Source organism: Oncorhynchus tshawytscha, linkage group LG05 (genome assembly GCF_018296145.1).
Source record: "Oncorhynchus tshawytscha isolate Ot180627B linkage group LG05, Otsh_v2.0, whole genome shotgun sequence".
NCBI lineage: Eukaryota > Metazoa > Chordata > Actinopteri > Salmoniformes > Salmonidae > Oncorhynchus > Oncorhynchus tshawytscha.
The window spans coordinates 38,485,267-38,501,480 of record NC_056433.1 but is presented as its reverse complement, the minus strand read 5'-3'; the positions used below and the strand labels follow the sequence as shown (position 1 = coordinate 38,501,480).

General features: G+C 42.9%; 1 protein-coding gene across 1 annotated transcript in view; it reads left to right on the top strand.

Annotated features, from left to right (window-relative positions):
• The first annotated feature begins 391 nt into the window (after positions 1-391).
• The window catches only part of LOC112232973 (A-kinase anchor protein 12-like), a 53,104-nt gene continuing 37,281 nt past the window's right edge, over positions 392-16,214 (top strand). Inside the window, exon 1 of the mRNA XM_024400315.1 lies at positions 392-780. Within this exon, the coding sequence (XP_024256083.1) occupies positions 664-780 (117 nt within the window). The 5' untranslated portion in view covers positions 392-663. The remainder of the gene's footprint in view (positions 781-16,214) is intronic.

The window sequence follows — 16,214 nt, the reverse complement described above, 5'->3', positions numbered from 1 at the left end:
CTGATCGCCAGGTGTCGCAGTGGTAAGGTGTTGAGCCTGCTGTTGGGACAGCTTTATGTAGGCTCTAACAGTTTGTGGGCAGCGTTTGTCACCATTATAGTGCAATTCATGCATTGTTTAGTTTTGTGTTGTGGCTTTGCTGGCATGCCCATCTGTTGTTGTTTTTTTGCCTGTCAAGGTGTACATGCCAAAACCAACACTGCCTATAGGATCCAAAATTATACTTTTTTATTTTATTTATACTTTTTTATTATACTTGAAAATTTAGGCATAAACAATACATATGGTACAGTACAATAGGGAAAATAGAATAAAGATGCTCCTCCCCTTTGATCTGAAAACAACCCGCTCTGTGTAGCAGGTAGAAAGTCACAGTGACAAGATGCTGCTACCAAATTAAGTGATTATGCAACGCTTGCTATTGCACACTGGCCTTGGCCATGTTGTAGGGAGGGGAGGAGCGGGGTCCTAAAAGAGTTCGCTGCCTCTCACGTTTCATCACTTGAGCGCTCGACTACCCCGTCTCGGTCCTAGGACGCATTTTAGGCGCGTGGATGCATACTTGCTATCACTGACTACCTTTTTTTAAATTGCTTTTATCGCATTTGCCGTGGTTTCCGGACGAGCAGGAGCCAAAGAGTTGAAATAAGTGCGGTTTTCGCTATGGGAGCACAGACCTCAGCGCATCGGGACGGGAAGAGCCAAGAGGATGCTTCAGCCGAGAATCTGAGATCAGCGGTGAACGCGATTTCGGAGGGAGATAGCGTCGTCGAATCCAAGGTAAAACAACGGTACCCAGTAATGGCCACGTTACAGCTGACAATGTCAATATCTACTACCCTCAGGCTTAGCCTACACCCCATGTTTATAAACATATTTTAGTTTATTTTGATAGAAAAAAAAAGTATAAAATATTGGGCATCAATGTTGAATATTTTTGAGAAATTATAAACTCACGATGCTGGGATGCAGTGCAACTTTTTTTTGCTGAGTAATGCTATGAGGTGCCTGTGGTCGCTGCAGTTAGCCTGTCTGTAGTAGGCTGTAGTAGCGGACTAAACTCTACTCCCGCAGTAATAAAAACGCCAACTGTGGTCTGCCGTGGTCACGATTTACGGCTCAACATCATGGGCTCACGGCATCAACAGTCCCTGTGTGCGTTTCAATAGCCTATAGCAGCCTAACATGGATCTGCTGCTGCTGATGATGGAGAATGATAAGAAGAAGAATAAAACAGAGATTTATTAAACATTTATATTCATAACACACATGCAGTCACAATACAGGCTGCAATATTTTGTAGCTTGTAATGAATGGCACTCCCCAAGTTGATTGACAGCGGCATGTCTTGGTCTTCAGATTTAGCCTCCACATCTAGATAGTTTCCTGCACTTTTTGAAACATACTCAAAGATACCCTAGATAAAATGATGAAAATCATAAAAAAGGTATTGGCCAGTAATAACCTTTTAGCTTTTTGTGTCACATGATAATGCCATGTTTTGATTCCAATGTGCTTGTCCCAGCTCATACATAGCTGTCAAATCAAAACATGTGCTGGTCCTATGTTAGTATGTAGGGTGCATAATTGTCACATCTGTGTTAAATTGCGAACAATGAACCATGTTGACAACAAGGTCCATATGACTGACACGGATTCTGCTGTGGTGGACAGTGCAGTGCCCCGAGACTCAGCAGCGCTGGGAAGGCATGTCTCAATTTTCACCTTGTGAAAAGAAAAATGACAAGAGCACAGCAAATGTCCAAGGGGGTGCCTGGCTGGTTCTGACTTAAGATCCAGACGCACCGACGCAAACACGCGCACGCACACACACACACACACACACACACACACACACACACACACACACACACACACACACACACACACACACACACACACACCTTCATTTAATTAGGCATAACAATCATTCTTTTACTGTGGCTGGTGTTCTAGAAGCCAGGCGTGGCACAGTGGGTGTCCAACACGATACACTCTGCAGCTGGGAGCTGTGGATAGGCATTCATTTAATTAGGCATAACAATCATTCTTTTACTGTGGCTGGTGTTCTAGAAGCCAGGCGTGGCACAGTGGGTGTCCAACACGATACACTCTGCAGCTGGGAGCTGTGGATAGGCATCAGTGATGTTTTTGTTCTACTGTAAGATAAGAGGAGATAGGCCCACTGACTCCAGATGGGTTATGGATATATTGCCTCTGTGTGAACGCTTCTGTAGGTTATGCGTGAATAATTCAGCTTTAGGAGGACTTCAGTTAATGGCTTGGTACATTTGGCCACCTGCTGTTTTTGAAGCACCATTAAACATAATGCATTTCTTGACCTTTTAGTAGCCAGAAGGTGTAAAGTCAAGTTGATCTTTATTTTGTTGTATTTTACAGGTCAACAGCTACATCAAAGAGTATTTTAATATTACCATTCTATGCTGAACATAAAATGAACAGTAAATATTAGAGACTTTCAAAGATCCATTTCCCTTATATTTTGATGCAGCTGTATAGCACAAACTAAGCATTCCCTCAAGCTTGTTTTTCTGTGTGCTCCTGATGTCATGGTGTGTAATAGTGAGGGTATTGTGATTTGTGATTTTAGCAAGAACAGAGAAATAGGCATGTATGTATTTTGGATGACAATATGTACCCCACTGTAGCAGCTTTGTAGGACTTTTCAAGCAACTTGCTACTTTGCTACTTCAAACATTTTTGCTTTCTCACCAATCTCAAATTTTAGTAACTTCTTGCATTTTTACTCGATATTTGACTCCTAGTATCGATTTGTAAAAAGCTAGTGATAACTACCGCTAGTTGGCACTACTTGCACTGAAACTCGGTTATTTTTCATCCTATAGCTTGTTCTCCATCTTCTTTTTAAATAATGAGCCAACATGTTTTCAGTACTTTTATTTCCCTGACTGATAAAAACGTATTTTCTCATGCTCTCTCATCTCTCTGTAGCAGACATATAGTGAGCAATATGTTTGGACCATCAAATTGCAATAGAATCGCTGTATCGTCTCGCAATACATATAGAATCGTGAGAATCGCAATACATATTGTATCGGCACCTAAGTATTGTGACAATATTGTATCGTGAGGTCGCTGGCAATTCCCAGCCCTACTAAATACATTGTTTTGCTCCTGACACACAATACCTGTGTCAATCAAGAAATGTATGTAGCATGAACATTCCTTACACAGCACCATCCATCCGTAAGCACATACATGCATTCATACAAACACTGTTTACACATGCCTGTGTCATGCAACATGCAGTTCACAATAGAGGGCCATTCACTTGCTCTCAGCAGAACACAGTAGCAGGTGATTATACACATTTACATGGGAAATGTTATGTAATGTAATGAGTAGATCGCTTAAAGGCCCATACGTTCTTTTATAATGATCTTTGGCTGGTCTAGCTCCGTTATGACTTTTATTATTCTGTTTAGGACTGAAGGACGAGGCAGGCATAGAGGGATGGGAGTGGGTAGGGAGGAGGGGAGGGCGTAAAGCCAAATTGAGGAGCCATTGAGGATTGGCTGAGGGAGACAGGCTTGATTGTGCACCAGCCCAAAACAGCCAGGAAGGAGAGTGTTTTGGGTGGGGGGATGGAGGGATGGAGGGATGAGAGACAGAGAGTGGGAGAGAGAGGGGAGGAGAGAGGTAGAGAGAGAGACCGAGAGGTGGAGTGAAATGGGGACCTGCCAGGGTGACATAAAGACCGATGAATCGGGTGATTGTTCTTGGTCCCCTTGGTTAAAAGGACCCTGATGACAGCAGGGGTAGAGAGTGAAACAGACTCAGGTAAAGAAAGAGTATAATGGGGAGATCTAGGCAGCCAGGCAACCCGTGATACAAGTCAGTATTCAACGTCCATCCATGTCTGAGCAAGTTGGAAGATGACGTGGAAACTGGCCACTAGGGGCAACAATGAGTGGTGTTACCTTCAAGTAGATTTCAATTTTTGATTGTAGATGGTGTTGGCAGATGGGCATAAGCATCTGCCTCTGATTCCAAATCCAGCAATAGAAAGTTGTTTTTTGAATTTTCTGTTTTAAGCATATCCCAAACCTTAACACTTACCTTGAGCATTTGGAGTTAATGCCTAAACCTTGTTATATTTATTTAAGGCAAGTCAGTTAAGAACAAATTCTTATAAACATTAACGGCTTACCCTGGCGGCGCTGGGCCAATTGTGACTATGGGACACCCAATCACGGCCGGTTGTGATTCAGCCTAGAATCGTACCAGGATCTGTAGTGATGCCTCTAGCACTGAGATGCAGTGCCTTAGACCGCTGCATCACTTGGGAGCCCGAACCTAACCCTTACAATTTCAGAGTTATTGCCTTAACTTAAACAAAATGCAAAAACTTCGAAATTTGACGTTTGAGAAACATAGATGAACGTCTAATTCTGACATGAGACTGTGAGAGCTAGTTGGATCGAGTACCTCTTCTCTCATCTGCAGCTATGGGTTAATGCGAGAGTTTGGACTAAGTAGGAGTCTGTAGCTAGGTCCCAATAATCTCTCAAGGCCTCTCTCCGTTCCCCAACTTCTTCTCTTCATGACAACTGAGGGGTGGAAGGACTGGATAGGATGCAACAATATAGCATTAACCTGTCCAGTCCTGTCAGATCTTTGATCACAAAGGAAAGACAATGAGAGTTTGCTATTGAAGACTACTGGGACATGCATGCCTTAGATTCAACCTTTCACTGACTAGGTTCATGTTATAGGAGCCTCACCTGATTACATAATTCAGTTAAACAATAATGGAAGAGGCTTCTGGAGGTCAATCACATTTATTTATAAAGCCCTTTTTACATCAGCCGATGTCACAAAGTTCTGTACAGAAACCCAGACTAAAACCCCAAACAATGCAGATGTAGAAGCACAGTGCCTAGGAAAAACTCCCTAGAAAAGGCAGGAACCTAGGAAGAAACAAAGAGAGGACCCAGGCTCTGAGGAGTGGCCAGTTCTCTTCTGGCTCTGCTGGGTGGAGATTATAACAGAAGATGGCCAAGATGTTCAAATGTTCATAGATGACCAGCAGGATCAAATAATAATAATGCGGTAGAGAGAGAGTCGAAAACAGCATGTCCGGGACAGGTAGCGTGTCTGGTGAACAGGTCAGGGTTCCATAGCCGCAGGCAGAAAATCTGAAACTGGAGCAGCAGCACGAGCAGGTGGATTGGGGACAGCAAGGAGTCATCAGGCCAGGTAGTTCTGAAGCATGGTCCTCCGAGAGAGGGAGAAAGAGAATTAGATGGAGGATACTTAAATTCACACAGGACACCGGGTAAGACAGGAGAAATACTCGATATACAGTGCCTTGCAAAATATACAAATAAATGGAAAAGGGGTGCATGCATATGCTATGAAGCCCCTAATGAAGATTTAGTGCAACCAATTTGAATTTTAACCTTTATTTAACCAGGCAAGTCAGTTAAGAACAAATTCTTATTTTCAATGACAGCCTAGGAACAGTGGGTTAACTGCCTGTTCAGGGGCAGAACGCCAGATTTGTACATTGTCAACTCGGGGGTTTGAACTCGCAACCTTCTGGTTACTAGTCACACACTCTAACCACTAGGCTACCCTGCCGCCCCAGAAGTCACAAAATGAGTTAAATGAAGTCCACCTGTATGCAATTTAAGTGTCACATGACCTGTCACATGATCTCAATATATTGTTGCAGACCAGGGTGTTGGGTCACCCTCATTTTTTTTTTAAATGGCTGAAAAGTCAAACTAGTACTGTATTTGTCATTTTTATTTTCCACTGAAATGATTCAGACATAGAGTAGGATTAGCTCAGTTTCAAAAGGTGTTGATTCAAATAATAGGTCTCCCCCAAGAGACCCTCTCCGGGATACCGTCTTCGCCCTTCTGGCAGCTTTATGGGAGTTGTACAGCTGGTGAGCAATCATCCCTTGATTACTCACCAATCCCCAATCAGCCCCAATTAGTCCTGGCCGGAGAACCTGTTGAGACACGTCCAGCAGATGGCGCCATCGCCCCATGATGTATACTCCGTCTGTCACCAGGCCTCGACGAGTCTCCTGCTGGACGTCACAATATATACACCTGTTCTGGAAGGCCCCAGAGTCTGAAACACCACTAAGCAAGGGGCACCACCAAGCAAGCGGCACCATGAAGACCAAGAAGCTCTCCAAACAGGTCAGGTACAAAGTTGTGGAGAAGTACAGATCAGGGTTGGGTTATACTTGAACATCCCACGGAGCACCATTAAATCCATTATTTAAAAAATGGAAAGAATATGGCACCACAACAAACCTGCCAAAAGATGGCCGCCCACCAAAACCCATGGACCAGGCAAGGAGGGCATTTGCCAGAGAGGCAACAAAGAGACCAAAGATTACCCTGAAGGAGCTGCTAAGCTCCACAGCGGAGATCGGAGTATCTGTCCATAGGACCACTTTAAGCCGAACACTCCACAGAGCTGTGCTTTACGGTAGAGTGACCAGAAAAAAAGCCATCACTTAAAGAAAATAATAAGCAAACACGTTTGGTGTTCGCTAAAAGGCATGTGGGAGACTCCCCAAATGTATGGAAGAAGGTACTCTGGTCAGATGAGACTAAAATTGAGCTGTTTGGCCTTCAAGGAAAACGCTATGTATGGCGCAAACCCAACACCTCTCATCACCCCGAGAATACCATCCCCACAGTGAAGCATGGTGGTGGCAACATCATCGGCAGGGACTGGGAAACTGGTCAGAATTGAAGGAATGATGGATAGCACTAAACACAAGGAAATTCTTGAGGGAAACCTGTTTCAGTCTTTCAGAGATTTGAGACTGGGACAGAGGTTCACCTTCCAGCAGGACAATGAGCCTAAGCATACTGCTAAAGCAACACTCGAGTGGTTTAAGGGGAAACATTTAAATGTCTTGGAATGGCCTAGTCAAAGCCCAGACCTCAATCCACTCGAGAAACTGTGGTATAACTTAAAGATTGCTGTACACCAGCGGAACCCATCCAACTTGAAGGAGCTGGAGCAGTTTTGCCTTGAAGAATGGGCAAATATCCCAGTAGCTAGATGTACCAAGCTTATCGAGACATACCCCAAGAGACTTGCAGCTGTAATTGCTGAAAAAGGTGGCTCTACAAAGTATTGACTTTGGGGGGGTTGAATAGTTATGCACGCTCAGGTTTACTGTTTTTTTTGTCTTATTTCTTGTTTGTTTCACAATAAAAAATATTTTGCATTTTCAAAGTGGTAGGGATGTCTTGTTAATAATACAATGATACAAACCCCCCAAAAATATATTTTAATTCCAGGTTGTATGCAACAAAATAGGAAAAATGCCAAGGGGGTGAATACTTTCACAAGCCACTGTAAAAGACTGACGCTATCCCCCTGACACAAACTGTTGCAGCATAATTACTGTAGACTGAGACAGGAGGGGTCAGGGGACACTGTGGCCCCGTCCGTCGATACCCCTGGACAGGGCCAACATGGCAGGATATAACCCCACCCACTTTGCCAGAGCACTGCCCCCACACCACTCGAGGGATATATGGAGGTAGCCTAATTTGTTAAGATTGAACTGAGATGTATGCACGAGACAGAATGCACGTGCAACACGTATACAGTCCATTTGCGATGATACCTTTCTCATGTGCATATCAGTGCACAAGATTGTGTTGTCTATGTATTTGATTGCCATTTTCCATTGCCATTAGTTATCACAAAGTCCATCTTTAATTATATGAGCTCTAACATAACCCTGTGACTCTCAGATCAATTCAGTGTCTATCAATGAATTCTCTGAGAGTTCCTTAGACATTGCAGCTGAGATCCTTTTTTATATATATATATATATATATATATATATATATTTTTACCTTTATTTTACTAGGCAAGTCAGTTAAGAACAAATTCTTATTTAATGACGGCCTAGGAACAGTGGGTTAACTGCCTGTTCAGGGGCAGAACGACAGATTTGTACCTTGTCAGCTCGGGGATTCGAACTTGCAACCTTACAGTTACTAGTCCAACGCTCTAACCACTAGGCTACCCTTAAAGGGGCAGCTACCCTGCCGCCCCTTTAATAGCAAATAACACATATAGTCAGACAGCATAGACATAATACATCGTTCGTTGCTTTGTCTCCTAAACTATGTTATTTTCTCAAACTCAGAACCATAAACCAATCCTCCATATCAACAGGCACATATCAAATCCATCCTATCTTGACAAGATCACAGAGACACCCTGACTGGCACACAGACATTGTGGAGCCAAGAGATACACGCTTGACCTCTCCCCTTTCTCCGGCCCAAGCAACTTAGTCTTGACATAGAACAGATACTGCAACCCCGCCACAGTATTATACAAAAATAACATTCTGATGAGAAGTAACTTACAAACATATGATGAATATAAAACATCTTTCCTATGTTACCAAACAATTCTGATTGTTCCCCAACATATGACAAACATGATTTTTTGTTAACTAGTAAATAGTGCTCTACAACAAAGTGTGTTTAAATCTTTTCTAACTTGTAAACAATTTCTGCTACTTAGTTTTTGCTACCATGTGGGTTTTAGCTTGCTCGAGCCTGCTAAATGAGGAGTGTTAATTCACCTGTTTCCATACGTGTTTCATTTTAAAACATTTTTCTTACAAAGGAGTTGTCTAACTGCTTAACTATTTATCTGTACATGGAATTGTATTATTATTTTTTTTACAGATTGTTTTCTAATCTTTACAGGAAAATGCCACGGGCACTATGTGATGTGTGGACACATTTCACTGCAGCTAATGTAGAAGGAAAAGCTGTACATTTGAAAATACTGTGCCATATCATATGTGACGAATGTAACAAAGATGCAGAAACATCTGGCCAAGTGCATAAAGTTCCCTCAGCGCTCACAACACCTCAGCGCTCACAACAAGCAACCTTTTATTCGCGGTGAAAATTATGAATCAGACACCTTATCAATTGCAACAGCTCATGGGCCTCCTGGAATCAGAAGTGTTTTTGACTCAATGGAGGAACGTAGTCAGAGAAATGCTGACGAATGTCTTTTGCTCAAGGTGTGTATGCAACTGGTTTACCTCTGATGCTCACAGGTAATGTGTTTTGGAAGAGATTTGAATGTTCTTCGCCCAGCATACACCCTCCCACCAGACTTGCCTTATCTACTCATTTGCTGAATGCAGAGTTCAACAGTTCAAGTTAACGTCAAGCAAATCATAGAGAAAGCAGACTGTATTGCAATCATCTCTGATGAGTGGTCGAATGTTCGTGGGCAAGGAATAATTAACTACATCATCTCCACACCTCAACCAGTATTCTACAAGAGCACAGACACAAGGGACAACAGACACATCGGTCTCTACATTGCAGCTGAGCTGAAGGCAGTCATCAATAACCTTGGACCACAGAAGGTATTTGCACTGGTGACAGACAATGCTGCGAACATGAAGGCTACTTGGTCTAAAGTGGAGGAGTCCTGCCCTGACATCACACCCATTGGCTGTGCTGCTCATGCATTGAATCTGCTCCTCAATGACATTATGGCACTGAAAACAATGGATACACTCTACAAGAGAGCACCACATTGAAGCCGTTGGGGTGGTGTTGTCATCATGTTTGACAGTCTCCTGGAGGGGAAGGAGTCTCTCCAAGAAATGGCATATCACAGCCTACCGATATGGACAGCCCCATCAAGAGGGTCCTCCTGGATGATGTATTTTGGGAGAGGTAAGCAGCCTGAAACTCCTGAAACCTATATAGCAGTAGCCATTGCACGGATTGAGGGAGACAATGCCATCCTGTCTGATGTTCAGAATCTGCTTGCAGATGTAAGAGAAGAAATCTTTACTACCCTGCCCACTTCCCTGTTGCGCCAAGCAGAGGAAACTGCAGTTCTGAAATACATAAAAAAGCGTGAAGACTTCTGCCTGAAGCCCATACACGCCACAGCGTACATGTTGGACCCCAAGTATGCTAGCAAGAGCATCCTGTCTGGTGCAGAGATCAACAAGGCCTATGGTGTCATCACTACCGTGTCTCGCCACCTTGGCTTGGATGAGGGAAAGGTTCTTTGTTGTCTGGCGAAGTACACTTCCAAGCAAGGGCTTTGGGATGGAGATGCAATATGGCAGTTGTGCCAACATATCTCATCAACCACCTGGTGGAAGGGACTTCGTGGATCTGAGGCCCTTTCTCATTTTCCTCCATCATCCTCCAAATCCCACCAACAGACACCAAAGCCCGCAACAGGCTGACCAATACAAGGGTAAAAAAACTGGTGGCCATCCGGGCAAATGTGAGGCTTTTTGAACCTGACAACCAGCCTTCCACAACAAGGTTGGAAAGTGACAGTAAAGATGAGGACTCAGAGTCTGATGTTCAAGTGGTGGACATTGTTGTGGTCCAGGGAGAAGACATGAATGCCTGAGAGGAAGACAACCAAAGCGTTAGTTTCTAGACTATCATTTTACAGAATTGAATAATTTGCTATTATGTCTACTTATGATAAGGTAAAATGTTTGTTTTTCTCTCCATGTGATATGGCAAATATATCCAATGCAAAAAAAATCTACATTTAAATGAGATTCGTATTAATTTGCATATATTTCCGTTAATTCCCATGAATGTTTCCACCTCTGAATATAACCCAAAATGTGCAACCCTACTAGTAACGCTACAATGTTCTCTTCCCAGAGTGTCTACTTTGTGTTGTTTTGGTCTTTATGTCTCACTGCTCTGTACGAGCTCTCCTCTCCTGCCTCTCTTTCTCTCTTAATGGAGGAGAAATGGGAAGAAGCTTGTGTGTAATTAGAGTTTGTCCTCCATCCCCCCATTTCGGCCATGTCAGATCCACCGCCAGCTCAGTTCTGAAAATAATGGACTTGTGTATTTGGGCTTTTAAAAAGGAGAGGAGGCTCTTGTTCTTTTGTAAGTTTCTCACCCCTCGCTCCCCCTGACGGGGATTTCAATCCCGTTACATGATAATGAGTTTCAGGGAAACCCGGAATAACAAAACGGCAACAAAATAAACGAGGAACATAACAATCGGAAAAATCTATGAATATAATTACATAAATTATATCATGATTATCTTAAAATGTTCCTGAAATAGGCTTACCCCCTCTTTGGAGGCCATCCTTGAGACAGCATGAGTGTCTGTCGGTGTTTCTCTGTTAGTTATTTTGCGTTATAGGGATAAGGGAAACATCACATGGAGAGCCGTCTGGTCTGTGGCTCTCTAATCTAACAGGTTGTCTTTTGTTCTAGTCCTGTTATATTTTACACACAGCACCGGACAGGTTTATTCCACTGTGTCTGTGGATTCTCCAGTTCAGATGTCTGGTTATTCATCTGGTTATTATTGACAGATTAATCATAATATTTTAAATTGTTGTATTGTTGTTGTCTTGTCACTGTGATAAATGTGCATTAGAAAGTGTGGCATGACCCAACACAGCTACAATAAACGGCTTTGTCTTGAAGTAGGCCTAAAGATTGGCTTGTAATGAATCATCATTTTATGTACAGTAGTACCATTTTCAAGTAGGCCTTAGGGACAAGTGCACCTCTGGATCGGCACTCAGAGCTGGTTTTCCCACCGGACGCTGGAACGCTTTCTATTCAAATCCTATGGAAAACAAACCCATCGCTATCTGCTTTCATTTTTGGGAAAAGGGGAAAAGGGAATTTAGGTGGGTGTGGGTTTTTTCTATCTTGGCAGCAGAGTACTGTTAACTCATGCAATGTTCCCACATTTATGTATCTATGTAAAATACCCTGTCCCTCATTCCATCAGTCATGCCATTGTTATTTAGTTTACATTAATTTGATTATAATATACCCCAGCTAGATATGGTATACCCTAACCTTTGGGGTTTAACATACAGTATTGGAAAACAGCCATTTACAGCCATATATCTCATGCATAAATGGTATCCCAGTGAACACATAGATGCAGAATGACACAGCAGAAGCAGCATGCCCTCATGAAGAGAGTCATACTGGGGAGACATGCTCATCATCTCTAGTTTGCCGGAAGGATGTGTGTGGGATCTGATGGGAAAATGTTTCCCTCCGCCCAGCTATGGTTCCAGTCAACTTAATACTGTAAGTAGGAAGAGATCTTTGGATTGATCCATTGTTATACACTTAAACACACATCCAAATATGAATCTACTCCCTCCTCCTCCCCAACACACGTGCATTCTCTACCTCTCTTTTAAAATGACGGATGGCATCCCTTTGAAGAATCTAATTGATTTGTCTCCCATGTTTTAATCTCAAAAGTAATGAGACCAGATGCTGAGGTATTGGGCAGTGGGGGGGATTTGCCTGCTCTGGACATTTGGGAGACATTGTCCTGTGATGACATTGTCCTGAGGATGCGCACAGGTCTGGCCAGCGAGGGGTGCACCCTCTGCTGTTTCCTGAAGTCCACGATCATCTCCTTTGTTTTGTTGACGTTGAGTGAGAGGTTGTTTTCCAGGCACCACATTCCCAGAGCCCTCACCTCCTCCCTGTAGGCTGTCTCGTCATTGTTGGTATTCAAGCCTACTACTGTTGTGTCGTCTGCAAACTTGATGATTGAGTTGGAGACGTGCTTGGCCACGCAGTCATGGGTGAACAGGGAGTACAGGAGGGGGCTGAGAACTCACCCTTTTGGGGTCCCAGTGTTGACAATCAGCGGAGTGGAGGTGATGTTTCCTACCTTCACCACCTGGGGGCTGCCCATCAGGAAGTCCAGGACCCAGTTGCACAGGGCTCAGACACAGGGCCTCGAGCTTAATGATGAGCTTGGAGGGTACTATGGTGTTGAATGCTGAGCTATAGTTAATAAACAGCATTCTTACATAGGTATTCCACTTGCTCAGATGGGATAGGGCAGTGTGCAGAGCGATGACGCTTGCAACATCTGTGGATCTATTGGGGCGGTAAGCAAATTGAAGTGGGTCTAGGGTGACAGGTGAGGTAGAGGTGATATGATCCTTGACTAGTCTCTCAAAGCACTTCATGATGCCAGAGGTGAGTGCTACTGGGCGGTAGTCATTCACCTGTGCCTTCTTGGGTACAGGAACAATGGTGGCCATCTTGAAGCATGTGGGGACAGCAGACGGGGATAGGGAGATATTGAAGATGCCCGTAAACACACCAGCCAGCTGGTCTGCGCATGCTTTGAGGACGCGGCTAGGGGTGCCGTCTTTACCTTGTATCCTTGTGTGGGTTAACACGTTTACAATGTTTCCTTTCCCTTTCTTTCCCTGTCCTTCGGAAACCCATTTAAATACCTCTTCAAAACAGTTCATCCTCTTCTCTGTAACCATCATACCACATAAAAAAAATAAAACTTCATTTTAAGTTTGGTAACCCCAATGCTAATTCCTCGTGACCCCTCCACCCTTTCGTCCATTCTAGAATCCCATTCCAGAATAAGACGACATCAAACATGAATGTATTTAAAAAATAAAACCACACAAAATGCCTAATGACTTAAACAAACCCTAAAAACTTCTGAATTAGCAAGGAGTGTTTGGCCATATCATTTAAATGTGTTCCCTTTAGAATACATTCCCCTGGCATTTCGCCTAAAATCTTCAACCCAAAATACGTTTTCGTGTGGCAAATTTAGCCAATTTCTCATTGTAGGGAATACGCAGGTTCTATAACACTTTCTCTCACCAAGGCAGCCGCCTTAACCATTTTGTCTGCTTTACGATTGCCTATGGCGATTGTATCTGTACGACTAGTATGAGCTTCACATTTCACCACTGCTAATTTACTGGTTAACTGACATTCTTCTGTCGCTGTTAACATGCCCCGTGATGACCACAATGTACCGAAATCATGAACTACTCCAAATGCATACCACACACAGCCTACCCCATTACTCTATTCTCGTCTGTGTTCATGTAACTAGAGCCATCTTTATACAATATTTTTCCCTCTTGCAAATCAGGTCTAGGTTTTGGAGTAATTTGATCTGGGTCACATGTATGCGATTCACCTTCCCCATGCAACGGCATTAATAACGCAGGATTCAAAGCACCAATCTTATGAAATTGTAGATTTTCCCCATTTAACGTTAATTCCCATTTTGTCCATCTTGCACTATTAACATGTTGTGCTTTCATGCTGTTCACTATGGTTGCTACTGCGTGTGTTATATACATATCTACTTTTTGACCCATTGTAATGGAAGCCGTGTTATGCAACACCATTTCAGTCGCCTGTATCTCTCTAAGGCATGGTGTGACATTTCTTTTGCCACCTTTGCCACCTACCTAGTCTAGCGATTTACTCCAGTACATTACTGGTCTTTCTCTACCCCCATGATTTAGCATAACCACCGCTCTACAATGTCCCTCTTGTTCATGAACACATTTTTTAAATGTAATTTTAGGTTTAGCAATCCCAATGCTGGCGCTTGACACAATTGCTTCTTTAACTCGACAAACACTTCATCTTCTCATGTGGACCCTTCCCCCCTTACATCAACTCTGTAAGTGGCTCAGCAATTTCAGAGAATGATGGAATGTTGAACAAAATTGAAAACTCTTATAGTTTTCCTGAGAAAAAATGGAAAACCCCAAAATATGTTACCTTTTGCTTTGGTAGTTGTGCTTTGTCATACGATGCTTTATGACCCCGTTCCACCAAATTGTCTACCAATGTGGTGCGGTCTCACATGTGAGTTTCTTTCATCCACGTATTGTACCAACACAGAACCTACAATTGACACCCTTTTAACGATTGTTTCAATGCAAAATGATACCACGTGGGACTGTTTTTAAATCCCATCAGTACTCTACTAAAAATGAGGTAAAACGTGATCTTATACGTCTTCCATCACATAGAAACCGTAATCTCTAATCTCTTTGAAAAAGATGCAATCTCTTGTATAGCTGCATTTCCTGCTAATGCCAATGCCCGATTGTCCCACATCTAAAACAGGGAGCCATCTCCTTACACTTTGATGTTTTTTTCGCTACGTTTCTTAGTTTTATCCTGGCCATTGAAACTATAGTTAGTGATTTCCTCTATGGCTCTACTAACCCTTCACATGTCTGTGAGGCGAGCGGAGTCATATTCCACTCTCAAAACATTGTCTCGAATTAAATTTACTACCCCCGCAATTATCGTTTTGATCACAGGGTTCAACCCCTTCATTAAAGCAGAAGGGCAAATTCTATTCAATTCACTCCCGTTCCCAGGCCTTCTATAGTAAAGTACCGGTGTTACACTTTCTGGGTTTATCATTATGCATTTTCTGTTAATAGAATGCTGACATTAAAACTCTGGTATATTGAGCTTTTGATTCTGGTTTTATGTCCTTGTGCCAAGTAATTCATAATTGCCTCCCAGAATTCTTTATTTGATTTGAATTCACCGTCAGCAGGAAAATATTGTCCAATTTTATCTAATTTGCTAAATTCCTCCCATATTCCAGCCGAAATGGTATAATGCTTGTGCACTTCTTTTAGCGCCTCCATGGCTTTATTACATTTCGCTATTGTAACGGGTGTCGTCGTCGGATGAGGAGGAATCGGACCAAAGCGCAGCGTGGTAAGTGTTCATGACTTTTATTTAACTGAACACGGAAACAAAAAGAACAAAGTGCAAAACGAAACCGAAACAGTGCTGTCAGGTGCAGAAAACACTAAACAGAAAACTTCCCACAAAACATAGGTGGGAAAAAGCTACCTAAGTATGGTTCCCAATCAGAGACAACGATAGTCAGCTGTCCCTGATCGAGAACCATACCCGGTCTGTTTGTCGCCATATCAATAGTTATTATTCCGTGAACATGCCCGACGGTGTTCAGGGTATTTTAGATTTCTTCACTCCCGTCTATAATACCCACCTTCTATTAACTATTTTCTAAGATAGCACAAGACACTTCCCTGGATAATAATTAATTGGTCACGGCACTTAATACCTTGTATTATAACCGATACCATAGTTTCTGCAAATGTATTACTGGAGAACACGGACAATACTTTGTCCTATTCCAGTACTTCCTCAAATATCACTATTATTGATAACACACATCATCAAAATGATTCACAATTGTCTTCCTATTTCCACATACTCTGCCATGGTACAGGGAACCAACCCCGCTGGTATTTACCCCCTAGGACTCACCCTTCGCAGTTTCCAGCCTGCTCGGGTTTACCTTCCGGGACTCACCCT